General features: G+C 34.7%; 1 protein-coding gene across 1 annotated transcript; it reads right to left on the bottom strand.

The window, feature by feature from the left end:
- Positions 1–2,139: 2,139 nt before the first annotated feature.
- On the bottom strand, positions 2,140–8,113 carry LOC106661705 (larval/pupal cuticle protein H1C-like). The gene is made up of 2 exons (XM_014385251.2): positions 8,083–8,113; positions 2,140–2,647 (listed from the first exon to the last, which is right to left on the bottom strand). The coding sequence occupies exons 1-2, from the start codon at positions 8,089–8,091 to the stop codon at positions 2,204–2,206; spliced, it is 453 nt and encodes a 150-aa protein (XP_014240737.1). The 5' UTR covers positions 8,092–8,113; the 3' UTR covers positions 2,140–2,203.
- Positions 8,114–12,810: the final 4,697 nt, after the last annotated feature.

Below are 12,810 nucleotides of genomic sequence, written 5' to 3'. Positions count from 1 at the left end.
AGTTTTATTTTAATTTCTATCATCTCTCAGCCAGAATTTAAATTGGACTGTTCACGGTTTCCAAGTGACTTTCAAATCCCCTTAATTTTCAAAAAGGCTCCCTTTTAAACAATATGGAATTGAAGCGGGGAAAAATGGTAACTTAGTATAACAGTAGGGGTATAAGTAGGGAGAAGCAAGACGCTGACGCTTTCTACGTTTCCGAATTTAGCTTGCGTTACAGCAACCGGTTCACGCGCACTATGTGAAATATTCCCGCCTTTTTGCCATTTTTCAAATGTCGTGTAATCTATTTTATTCTCCGCGATAAATGAAATGGCCACGGAGAGCTTTCGTGCAGCAGTGGAACAAGAGATGATCCACGTCTTGAACCTGACTGCCGCAAACCCACGCCGGTAATGTTGTCACTCCTATTCTATGCAAATATTGAGTGTCAACACGCTCCTGTCTTATACCTTTTCAAAAAACTTCCTCGGTTGTTCCCCTGGTTGACTTTCTCGATGCAATATCCCATTTTGTAAGACGACGTTTCAAAGAGGCTTTTTTTAACAGGGATAACTCTATTGGTATTTGAATGTCATCTTCAGCTTCTTTGCCCAGTCGGTCCGTTTCTTCATTGCCCTGGATACTGACATGTGCTTTCATCCAAAGAAAACCAAATTGTTTTCCAGCTTCCGTCAGTTGTTTGCCTTGAAACCTAATATCTTCGCATAATTGTCCATGGTTCTTCGGATTCCTTATTGATCTGATTGCTACCATGTTGTTTGTATGAATAATATTCTTAGGATCTCCGCTTGTATGCATCTGACCAGCCTTAATACACGTCAAAACCTTAGAAATCAGAAGGTCTTCCGCTTGGTTATTTGAGCGAAATTTTTCCAGTCTGTACATTTCCGAGTGAATTTTTTCATTTCTGTGATAGACAATAAATGAAGATCCCACGTTTCCATTCTCTTGTTTGCTTCCGTCGGTATATACGTTAATTACATTTTCATCTTCTATCCTTCAATCAATGGATGAAAGGTTTGTAATTGCAACCGTTTCAACAGGATGTGCCCATAAATAGGTAAGGGTAGGTATGTGTATGTCGAAAGTTTTGATTTTAATGGTAACTTTGATTGTCTGTTGAGTAGGTAATAAAGCATTTTAAGTTAGTCTTCTGCCCAATGTAAGTAAAAATAAAATAAATGAGGTTTTATTCTATATCGTCTTTCAGTCAGCATTTGAATTGGAGTACTCAGCCTGTTTCGAAGCAAAATCGATCTTTGTATTTATCAAATATTCTGCTTTTCAAAAGATACCATTATAAGGAAAATACCATAGTCACAATGTATAACTTAAGGATGTAAAACTCTCATTTCTACTGCCGTCCAGCGAAGCGTGCCTTTGTCAAACACGAAAAACGGGTACGAATTTGCATATCTTTATTCTGGTTTGTCAAACCAGGATATCTTTACAAATTAATAGCATTATTGATTAATATTTGCTTAATTGTACTTACTAACACTTCTAATCCAACCGCATTCAGCCTCAAGAAGATTTTATTGATGAAGGGTAGTGGTAAATTTCTTGATCAATGAATAACATATGGTACACTTTAATTGTTTTTTATAATATATATTCATTAATATTCAATTTATAGGCTCAGTTTTCTAGGGCTAAAGTTAGGTAACGTAGTTCCAGCTGTGATAATTTCTTAATACGAAACCATTTGGTCTTCAGCTAATAATTTACGGCGATAAATTATATTTTAAATTATACTGTTTTGGGAATCGTTTAAGGATCTGATTTTTGGATGTGTTCGACCTTAGTTCAAGATTTATGGGGTTTTCAGGAAGAAAAATATTGATGAAATCGACGATCGCTTTTTGAGATATTTTTATTATTATTATTTTTTTTACGAGGATTTGCAACGGCAGAGGTCATATAAACTCTCAAGGTGCCGGTGTTTTTGAAAAAAAGCCCATTTGTAGGTATGTCGGGTTCGAATGCAGGGCCGCTGGATTCGAACCCGGGACCTTTACCTTACAGTGATAAGCGCCGTGTCAACGCCCAAACCGTTGCGGCCACCGACGCCCCCCTTTTAAGATATTCATCATGCTTCCAACATTTAAAATTTAAGTCGAATTAAAAACAACAATGTTTTAAAGTTATTTATTGGATCAATAAATATAAAGGAGAAGAAATGGGATGAGGAAGTTTATTACCACACGTAATGTGCACCGAATCCATCGAAGGAAAGGTGTGAGACTGCGGGGGCGGCGGAGTAAGCGACTCCGAGGAGACCGTGGGCGACGGGGGCGGCGTGGGCGTAGGTGGCGACTGCGGGGGCGGCTACAACTGGGGCGTGGGAGTAGGTGGTGACTGCGGGGGCGGCTACAACTGGGGCGTGGGCGTAGGTGGTGACGGCGGGTGCGGCTACCACTGCGTCGGCGAGGTAGCGGGCATCGTTGGTCACTCTTGTGTCATACTTGCGCACGGATGAGAAAGCTGTGTCCACGGCTTTCGAGTACTGGGAAACGGACGAGCTTCCGTCGTAGGATCTGCTGACCGATTGGACGGACGAGCCGACGGCCGGGGAGACGGCGACTGCTGGGAAGCCGGGAGCGGCGCTAGCGCAGGCTGCAAGAGCGGCAAGAACGAAGAGCTAACACAAAACAAAAGATTTATCACATCATTTTTCCTATTTGCGATTTTATTTATGACCTAAATTCATAATAGCTGTTAAAATAGAATTTTCCAGTTGTCGTGTTACCGCGCGCGTATCTACACGTGTATTTCTCTCTCCGGCTGCCATTCTCTCTCTCTCTCTCTCTCTCTCTCTCTCTCTCTCTCTTTCTCCCTCCCTTTCTCTCTCTCTCTCTCTTTCTTTCTCCCTTATTTTACTTCTATCTCTCTCAATTTTTTTTCTCACTTTCTATTTATCTATCTAGTTACCTATCTATTTTTCTTTCTGCCCGTTGGTATGTGTGTTTTGTTTGTATCTGGTCTACTCCCTTTCTTTGTTTGTGTTAGTTGGTTTTGTATGTCTTTGTGTCTGTCTTCCCCCTCTCTCTACCACTTTCTTTATCTGTCTCTCTCTCTCTCTCCCTCACCCCTTGTTGTGTCTGTCCGTTTGACACACTCTCTCTCTTTATCTGTCTCCTCTCTCGCTGTTTCTTTCTCTCTCTTTACCTCTCTTTATCTGTCTCCCCCCCCTCTCTCTCTATCTCACTCCCTTGGTGTGTCTGACCGTTTGACTCTCTCTCTCCTCCTCTCTTTCTCTCTCTACCTCTACCTCTCTATCTATCTATCTCTATTTCTCTATCTCTATCTACCTATTTATCTCTCTCTCTCTCTCTCTCTCTCTCTCTCTCGTTTACTTTGTATTTCTTTCTCCTTCACTCTCTCTCTCTCTCTCTCTCTCTCTCTCTCTCTCTCATCCAGTTTATATATATGTGTATGTACGCCAACATTATGAAATTGTTGTTATTGTTTCTTTCTAATTCGAGGAGGATTTCAGGCTGAGGTTGGAAATGTCTAATTAACAACTCAAATCTGACAGCGCGGAAAATTCTGCCTGGCCTGTACCGTATGTTTACGAATAATGTTTGCCACGCTTACATACATTTTACATTCGTTGACAATGTAAATTTGTAAGGACGTGTTAACTCTCGAAAGAAGTCGCGTGTAAACAACCGAACAAAGGTCGTTATTTAAAAACTTACTGTTTAAAACAGAAGCATTTTTTTCTAAGTAGTTACTACTTAATAAATAATTGCCTGAAAGTTTTAATTAAAATTTGTTACTTATTATTATTTTAATTATTATCCAGTGATCATAAATTACCATTAATGTTTTGCTTGGGCAAGGTTAGAGATTTAATTGAGACAGAATGAGAAAAATTAGTGGTGGTTGAAAGGGTACTGAAGACGTAAATTAAACAACTGCAAAATATAGTGGACAATTATGGCATAAGGTTAAAAATAAATTTGATGGTTGAAATTAGTCCATAAAAAGCGGTCAAAATACGAAAGGACAATTATGGCCATTTTTTAATTATTGCAGTAATAAGTCTGTGGGATTAATATGGTTATAAAAAATAAAATAAAATAATAAGTCTGTACCCGTTAAAAATAAAAGGTTCTTATATTAATAACAAATTAACGAATCGAATATATCTTATAAATGGTTACAACTAATTTAGTAAGGAAAAGGGAATATTTTCTTATGATAGAAAGTAATTAAGTGTAAAGTTATTTTTTTGGTTTCCTTTTCACTGGACAAGTTGTATAGTATAGTGTAACGAACATTGATGAACGAAAACCACTCCACAAGAATTCTTTACTTTGTCCTTGACACACTTTTATTTTTACTTTATCTTCTTTCTAAAGTTGCAAGCGACCGAGTAAACTCCAAATCCAGCGTGGCTCTTCCTTAGGCCTGCCGCCGTCCTCTCGTCTGCCTCCTCAATCGTTGGAACTCTGCCTTATTGATTGTTTATGTCGCTTTGGCGGCCTTTATGAAATGGCTTTGTCATAGCAGGAAGCGTTTAAATATTAGAGAAATGACAATTATTGCATTTTTTAAAGAAACTATAATAAATCCCTTTATATTTTCATGATTTGAAATATATTTATGCTCAAACCTTCATGATTGTTTCGAAATTGATTGGAATTACATTGCGACGTTTTGTATCTTAAAAATTGTAGGAGAGAGCTTTTCCTTTCGACACATAAAAGCAATCGACCCACATCATAATACAAAACGGATTAAAATCTTTACCCGTCTATTATGATTAATTAACAAATTAAGTAATAGACGGAAATATTACACGACATCATCAGTCATCTAGTTAGGTGTTAATCTGATATTTAAAGATAACAGTAATAGACGAAGGTGTATATTTATAGGTCAAAACAGGGAAAAAATCAAATAAGGAGAAACGATATCCGTATTTGTAAACTAATTTAAGTCTGGTCAAGTCCGTTCTTTTAAGTTTTAATATCTAAAGTAAAAATATATATACAGGGTGTGTCAACTTCTTTAGTCTACCCATTTAATTCGGGAACTATTAATTTTAGGAAAGAATGAACTTGTACAACCTTAAGTTAATTTTGACTAGGGGCGGCGTGTTGGTAACAGATTTAACGTAACTTTCTCATCTAGCTGGGAAATGGCACTATCTTCGTTATTTTAAATGAGAATCCCATATTTTTATTTTCATTCGATGCTAGAGCTTATTTTATGCCACTTTTACTGAAAGGAAAATTTTGTTAAGATCGGCCATTTCTAAGTTATGCCTGAGGGAATAAGCGTGAGGGGGTGGGCTTTTTGTAACAAAAATTAACAGAAAATTAACTTGGGGTTGGTAAGACCATTTTTTGCTAAGGTTAATCGTTTCTGAATTAAATGGGCGGTCTATACAAGTTGATACACCCTGTACATGGGAATCCGAGTCGATCGAAGTCACGATAGCTCAAGTGATTAACGCAACGGCGTATTGAACGAAGATCGTTGGTTCAAATCCCGCTCGTGACGTTAGCTTTTTCATCACAACCAAGGCCTTAGATAAAAAGTACAATTAACTGTAAAAAATGTGGAAGAAAGTAATAGGAGTTAAAAAGAAAGTTCGTTGGTGTATTCTGCAATATTTAGAGAAAAAAGTCAATCTGTAATAGCCAAAATAAAGTATACCAACCATTTTTTTAAAAAATTTGTCTTCATTAAAAAAAAAGTGGATGGAGCACATAACATCGATCACCTTGTATATAATGAAAGACTTGGTTGTTTCAGCAATAGACTATCTAATTAAAAATAGTATGCTTGAATTTTATTTAAGAAAAAAACATTTTTAAATTGAGCTTTTGTGATTTCCGTTCATTTTTAAGTACCCTTAACAAAAAGCGTTAAATAACTTTTTTGTATTGTACTACATTTTTATTGGCCTAGTCTTAAAAGGTTGGCAAATATTTTGATGGACCTACAGTAAAACCAGTACACCTTCTAAACTTGACCAATACAAAAAAGTACAATAGATTTTTCATGGACGGAAAAAAAGAAGCATTTTCCTTTTTGATAGAATTAGCAATTTATTTGCCAGAACATTGTAATTGTTTATGTCTACGAGCTTTGTCTTGGTCACCAGACTTGCGAGAAGACAAAAAGGAGTTTCTCAATTAATTATACACAAATTGTTCGAAATGAAAAATTTGTGTCACATACGGGATTCGAACCCACGACTTTCGACTAAATACGCTGCTGCTCTACCACTTGAGTTACCGTGACTTCAATCGCCCATTTCGACTCGAGGTTTTTAGTTGAGATATAAAAGTCATTACCATTAGCGGGATTCGAACCCACGACTCTACTACTTGAGCTATCGTGACTTCGATCCACTCGGACACCAACTTCCCATCTCAACCCCACCTTTTGAATTTTCCCTCCTTTTTGCCATTTTTCAACTGTCGTGTAATCAGGATTCGATTCTCGGCGACAAATGAAATGGGCACGGAGAGCTTTAGTGAAGATATACTTCATTTAACTTATTAAATTCACTAGTTTTCGTGGTCCTCTTGACCAATTAATATCTTTCAATTAATTAAGGTTTTCTAGTGGAGAAAAACTCATTTGTCGGGGGTTGCGATGAGAGTGTCCGAGTGGATCTAAGTCACGATACCTCAAGTGGTAGAGCAGCGTCGTATCTAGCCGAAGGTCGTGGGTTCGATCCCGCTCGTGACACTGACTTTTTATCTCAACTAAAAATCTTAATTAATTGAAAGATATTAATTGGTCAAGCGGACCACGAAACCAGTGAATTTAATAAGTTTAAATGAAGTCACTAAAGCTCTCCGTGGCCATTTCTTTGTCGCTGAGAATCAAATAGATTACACGACATTTGAAAAATGGCAAAAAGGAGGGCAAATGCAAAAAGTGGGTTTGAGATGGGAAGTTAGTGTCCGAGTGGATCGAGGACACGGTAGCTCAAGTGGTAGAGGAGCGGCGTATTTAGCCGAGGGTCGTGGGTTCGAATCTCGCTCGTGACACTGACTTTTTTATCTCAACTAAAAACCTTAATTAATTCTAAGATATTAATTGGTCAAGCGGACCACGAAACTAGTTATTTAACTTTTTATTAACGATTGTACTACATTAACGGGACTGTGTACGATTCACAGGCGTGATTCTAGATTAATACTAACTTTGTAATTATTTTATCAGCTTATGCTTACAATTGGAATAAAACGTGGAGTCGAAATGGGAAGTTTGTGTGGCATGGGCGATTGAAGTCACGGTAGCTCAAGCGGTAGAGCAGCTGCGTATTTAGCCGAAAGCCGTGGGTTCGAATCCCGCCTGTGACACAAATTTTTCATTTCGAAAAAAATTGTGTATAATTAATTGATTAATGATATAATTAATGATAAACTGATAAAAATAACTTTAAAAAAGGAGGTAAGGTTTATTTTTGAGGTCTGCCAGGTGATGAATGTGTTCGATCATTTCGGTCTGCCTATCTTGCTTTTTTGATACGTCAAACGAGTTTCAGCATCTCGTCATCTTCAGTGATTGATCATAGCGAGGCTAGGCAGACCAATATGACAGATTCTCTGGCAGACTATTGGTTAAAAGAAATTGCTTTAGCCGCTGTTTCATTTTTATTTTGTTAAAGAACGAAGGTGGGGGGACCGTGGTAGCCGAGTGGTTAGCATGAGAGACTCTCACGCCGCGGTCGTGGGTTCGATTCCCACCGTCGCCTCTGGCCCTTTTTTCCCGATAACCCCCAATTGGTACACACAAGAATTCGTACTATGGCTAATATGCAAGATCATAAGGCCAATAAAAAAAAAAAATAATAATAAAAAAAAAGAACGAAGGTGGATAGATAACCTTTAGAGTCCAGTTTTGAGGTGCCAAAGTACTTCTATATTATTCACCAGTTATGTAGTTTAAAAAAAAAAAACGATGGAGGAGTTAGTTGATATGAAAGCCCCCAATGGAAGTCGTAAGTGCTTTTTAACTTAAACAAATTGCCCAGAATTAACTTTCTTCTTCTTAATTCTTTGAACTATACTGTATACCGGATTGCAATGGATTACGGCTTACCTTGTACATTGTTGTTGGCTGTTCTGATCTGCCCGTGCGACCCGCCGTTTATATATAACCGGTAGGCGACACCTCGAAGGATATTTCTTTGCGAAATTTAGCAAGGTTGGACAAGCGGCCACACCTGGGGTTATTAATTGAGTACGTCCTAGTCGGATTGCAACGCCCACGGGACGTTGTCAAAACAGTGAGTACGCCAAAATCGGCCGCTTAAAAAAAGGCCTATCCTTTCGAGGGTCGAAAGACTGATTGACAAACGCCAATAGGCAACAGATCAGGAATAACAGATTGGAACAGGCAGAAGGTATCTAAAGTTTAATTGGCTTACATTGTCTTAGGGATTATTCAAATGATCCTACTTAAAGAGAAGTATGCCAACTACGCAAGAAGGCACTTGTTCTAGTCTCGGTGTTGTTTCTTTTATGAAACTAGTTATTAAGGGGTCGTTTAGACCAGTCCATTGCGATTGTTCTGCCTAAGGAAAGTAATTTATATAATTATTAACAATTTATTGCATTGTGATATCCATCAGCACAGTTGTTCAAGGGTTCGTGAATTTTTTAAAGGTAAAACTGCTCAAATATATCCTGTCCTAATGAAGATCGACCTGCAGATAATCAATGTAGAGTTCAGATCTTCTTTAAGGTCTTTACTAGGTGAAAGAAAGACAAAAGTGTTGGGATCACCAAGCTTTCGGCAACATTATGTTAAACACTTTTGTCTTTCTTTCACCTAGTAAAGACCTTAAAGTAGATTTGAAATCTACATTGATATCCTGTCCTGTTTGTAGTATGTTTCTAAGTTAAGGCACTACGTTTTATTACATTTTTAGTATACAAAAATCTACACTTGTATCAATAGATAAAGTGCAATGTAGATTATTTCCTTTATTTGGGACGAACTATGTAAAAGAGAAATTAAGTTCTTTTGAAAACCAACTTTGATTCTTAAATATCTGGGTTTTAATGAAATTGTAGATATCTTTTATAAAAATAACAGACAAGAGAAAAACAAAAACTGTTGGGGGAGAGTCATTCCCAGAAGAAAGTAGAAATTGATAATAGGGCAGGGTTTCTCCAAACAGTTATCAATATTTTTGGTTTACTGCCATTAAAGCTTAAAAATAAATTTAAAACAAAATTAATATAGATCAGACAATTGATGACGGCAAAAGCAGTCATCCGTAGCATTGCACATCAAAGGAATTGCGATATAACAACGAACCAAAACAAAAGAAACAGTAATAAAGCAAAATCATTGATAAAATCAAAAAGAACATCTAACGCTAAGACCTAGTACAAAGAAATAACAAAATAGTACTACAAAACGAAACAATAACGGAAAATCAAATGAAAATATCATAGAAACGACTGTAGAGAACCAGGGAATTTACTAAGTAAAAAGAATATTAAAAAATAAACCAATTTGAAAATGTACCAAAGTAAATAATTTTTTAAAAATTAAGGTTATCTCATCAAAATTGTTATTCGCCGATAATTTAAATACTGTTATGTTTCGAAAAATAGCAAGAAAAGAGAAACAGTAAAAGCAAACCCAACAGTAAATTGATTTCAGATATGAAGGGAAAAACAATATCAAAAATACTTCAAAAAACACGAAGGAATAGCAAAAATGGAATTAAAAGTATAAACAAAAAGGCAATAATAAAAAACAGCTATTTAAAGAAGCACTAAAGCGAGTATAAAATTAACAGCAACAACAGTAATACGTTTTCCTTCAAAAGTACTAGCTAAACAATAATATAAAAATTAAAGATAAGAGAAAAAGTAAAAGCTCTAATTATTGAAATAATCTCTATAATAATAAATAAATAAAACAGTCATTGTATGTATGTAAAGTTGACAAAAAATTATTGAAAAAAAGGTTAATAGCATAGAGTGAGAAAGAGAGACAGACAGGCACGAGAGAGAAAGGAAAAGAAAACGTAAGACAGACAGAAAAGCGGGAAACGATAGAGAGAGGGAGGAAAACAGGAAGAGAGAGAGAGAGAGAGAGAGAGAGAGAGAGAGAATCGATAGATCTAAGACCTCCTGACACTTACATCAAAAGGAAAAATAGTAACCAAAAGCCAATTTGCAATGAAAATAAATAATTTGCAGCAAAAGGAATAGACCTAAAGAACGTCAAAAACAAAAGCTACAGAAAATGGGAAAAAAAATAAGGACAAACATAAAAGGCGAAACAACTGGAAAAGAAAATCAACGGTACGAACAACAATAAACGAGCCAGTATTAGTAATAGAAACAGTACAAATATAAATGGTATAAACAAATAACCAGCGAAAACAATTGCCAAAAAATTATCAAAATAAAAAATAAAAGTGAACGACAGTAAATGGCAAATAAACAGCTTGAAAGCACACCAAAACCAAGAACAACAACACGAAAATCAGAAAAGACCAAAAATCAGGAAAAACATATGAAACTAATAGAGCAAACAGCCATTAAGAGCTATAAAATAACGAGTAAATAAAGTAAAATACGCAATAAAAATATAAACTAAACAAAAATTTAAAGGAAAATTACAAGAGAAATCAAAATCAGAAAGAAAAAAAAGTCGGCAAAAACACATGAAACTAGTAGCAATAAAAAAACCAATAACGGCTATAAAATATAGAGTAAATAAACTAAAAGACGCAATAAAAATATAAACTAAACAAACATTTAAAGGAAAATTACAAGAGAAATCAATGGAAAAAATAAAACAAAAGTTGGCTGCAATAATAACTAAAAAAAATGTTTATCAAAAATAAATCAACGATAAAGAGCATCCAAAACAAATAGAACAATACACAGCTAGAGAAAATGTATCAAAACAAAACAATATTAAATTTTACTTTTGTGTAGCTGAATATTATTTATTGGTGCATTTGAAAAGTCTTACTTATGTTCATTTGATCATATAATCGGCATTATTATTGTAACATCAAGGCTACTGTTTTTGTGAGGATGAAAGTTATATAACAGACAAGTAATTATTTTACTATGACTTAAAATGACTAGATTATTTTTAGGCAGACATTTTTTATTTTTATTTTTTAAATCAACTCCTTCGTTTTGGCATCACTTATTTCAAGCACAAAATGTTCAAGATTTTATTTATGTTTTTACTGCTATGAAGTTATATGATTGCATTTTAGTGATTATCTACGTACATAACAATTATTGATTATTGCAGTGAAATGAACAATTCTCACCAACTGTTATTAATTAACGACTCTTTCAAAAATTTAGTTAATAGGTTTATTTTTAAAATATAAACCAGAATCATGAATAATCACTGTTCAATATGATGATATAATAAACAATTTTAAGGTTGTATTTCTTTGGAAAGTCGATATCAAGTATAAAGTAACAGCACAAGAACGAAAAAATAATACAATAACACCAAGAAGACAAAAAGTAACAGAAAAACTGCTACAACACCAAAAAAAAGAAACAATAATTAACGAAATCAAGCATTAATAGCAACAACTTTAACAACTGTACCAGAAAATGTAATAGCAAAATCAACTGCCAGAACATTAGAGAAAGGCAAAAGTAGCAAATCAAAAGTTAACGTTGTACAAAAATAAACGGAAAAACGAATATAAAAAGTAAAAAACGTTAAGTTATAATGTAATAATAACAACAACAGCCAAAAAGTACCAATAACAGTACTAAAGGGGCGTCGGTGGCCGCAACGGTTTAGGTGTTGACACGGTGCTCATCATTGTAAGTTAAAGGTCCCGGGTTCGAATCCAGCGTCCCTCAAAAACACGGCACCCCGAGGGTTGATATAACCTCTGCTGTTGCGAACCCTCGTAAAAAAATTAATTAATTAATTTTATTAAATTTTTTTTTACTAAAAACATTAACATTAACAATAAAACCTACACAAAAAATAAATAGCCTAAAACGAATGGAAGATTAGCTGCAAAATCAATAAATACATGTAAAAATAAAATTAAAAATTTAAAGTAAAGGCTAGTAAAGGGAAGATTAACAACAAATACCACAGCAAAAGTAAAGGTTACAAAAATTAGAAAAAAATGTGTATGTAGCATATGTATACCGAGTAGAACTACAGAAAAATCAAAATCAAAACAACAAATGCAAAACCAACAGACATAACAAAACGGTTATCAGCAAAAGTAAATTAAATCGCCCAAGAATCATTGAAAACCACAGATATTGAAAGATTTTATAATTCAAAAATTCAAAAAATAACAATCATGTAATCAAAGAGAAAACAAACAGTCAATGTCAAAAAGTATAATCCGAAAGCATATCACAAACAAGAGAACAGTAATAATAACACACAAAAAATATGTACTGCAAAAAAAGGGTAGATAACCGCATTAAAAGAGCCAGTATCAGCAAAATTTAAATCAACATCCATAAAACAGTAAGAATATAAGGCACAGAATAATAAAAATAAAAATAAAAAACAAAAAAGTACGATAAAAAGAAGACGATCAAAAATCAATAAATTAAACATTAAAATAAAAAGCAATGCAATCAGCTTTAGTTAATGGTATAAAGAATAGTTCAAAAACTCATAAAAAGCAATACAACAACGAAAATAATAAAAGAAAAAAATACGCAAAAACAATAGACAAATAAATAACTAAATCAATTGCTTAATAAAAAACCGTATATACAAAAATAATAAAAAGGAAAAGTAAAAGAAATGTCGCTAACCAAATAAACAGCTTAAAATCTTACA

Source organism: Cimex lectularius, unplaced genomic scaffold (genome assembly GCF_000648675.2).
Source record: "Cimex lectularius strain Harlan isolate CLEC.00 unplaced genomic scaffold, Clec_2.1 scaffold29, whole genome shotgun sequence".
NCBI classification, from domain to species: Eukaryota; Metazoa; Arthropoda; class Insecta; order Hemiptera; family Cimicidae; genus Cimex; species Cimex lectularius.
The sequence above is the reverse complement of the archived record's forward strand: the minus strand, read 5'-3'. Positions and strand labels throughout refer to the sequence as shown.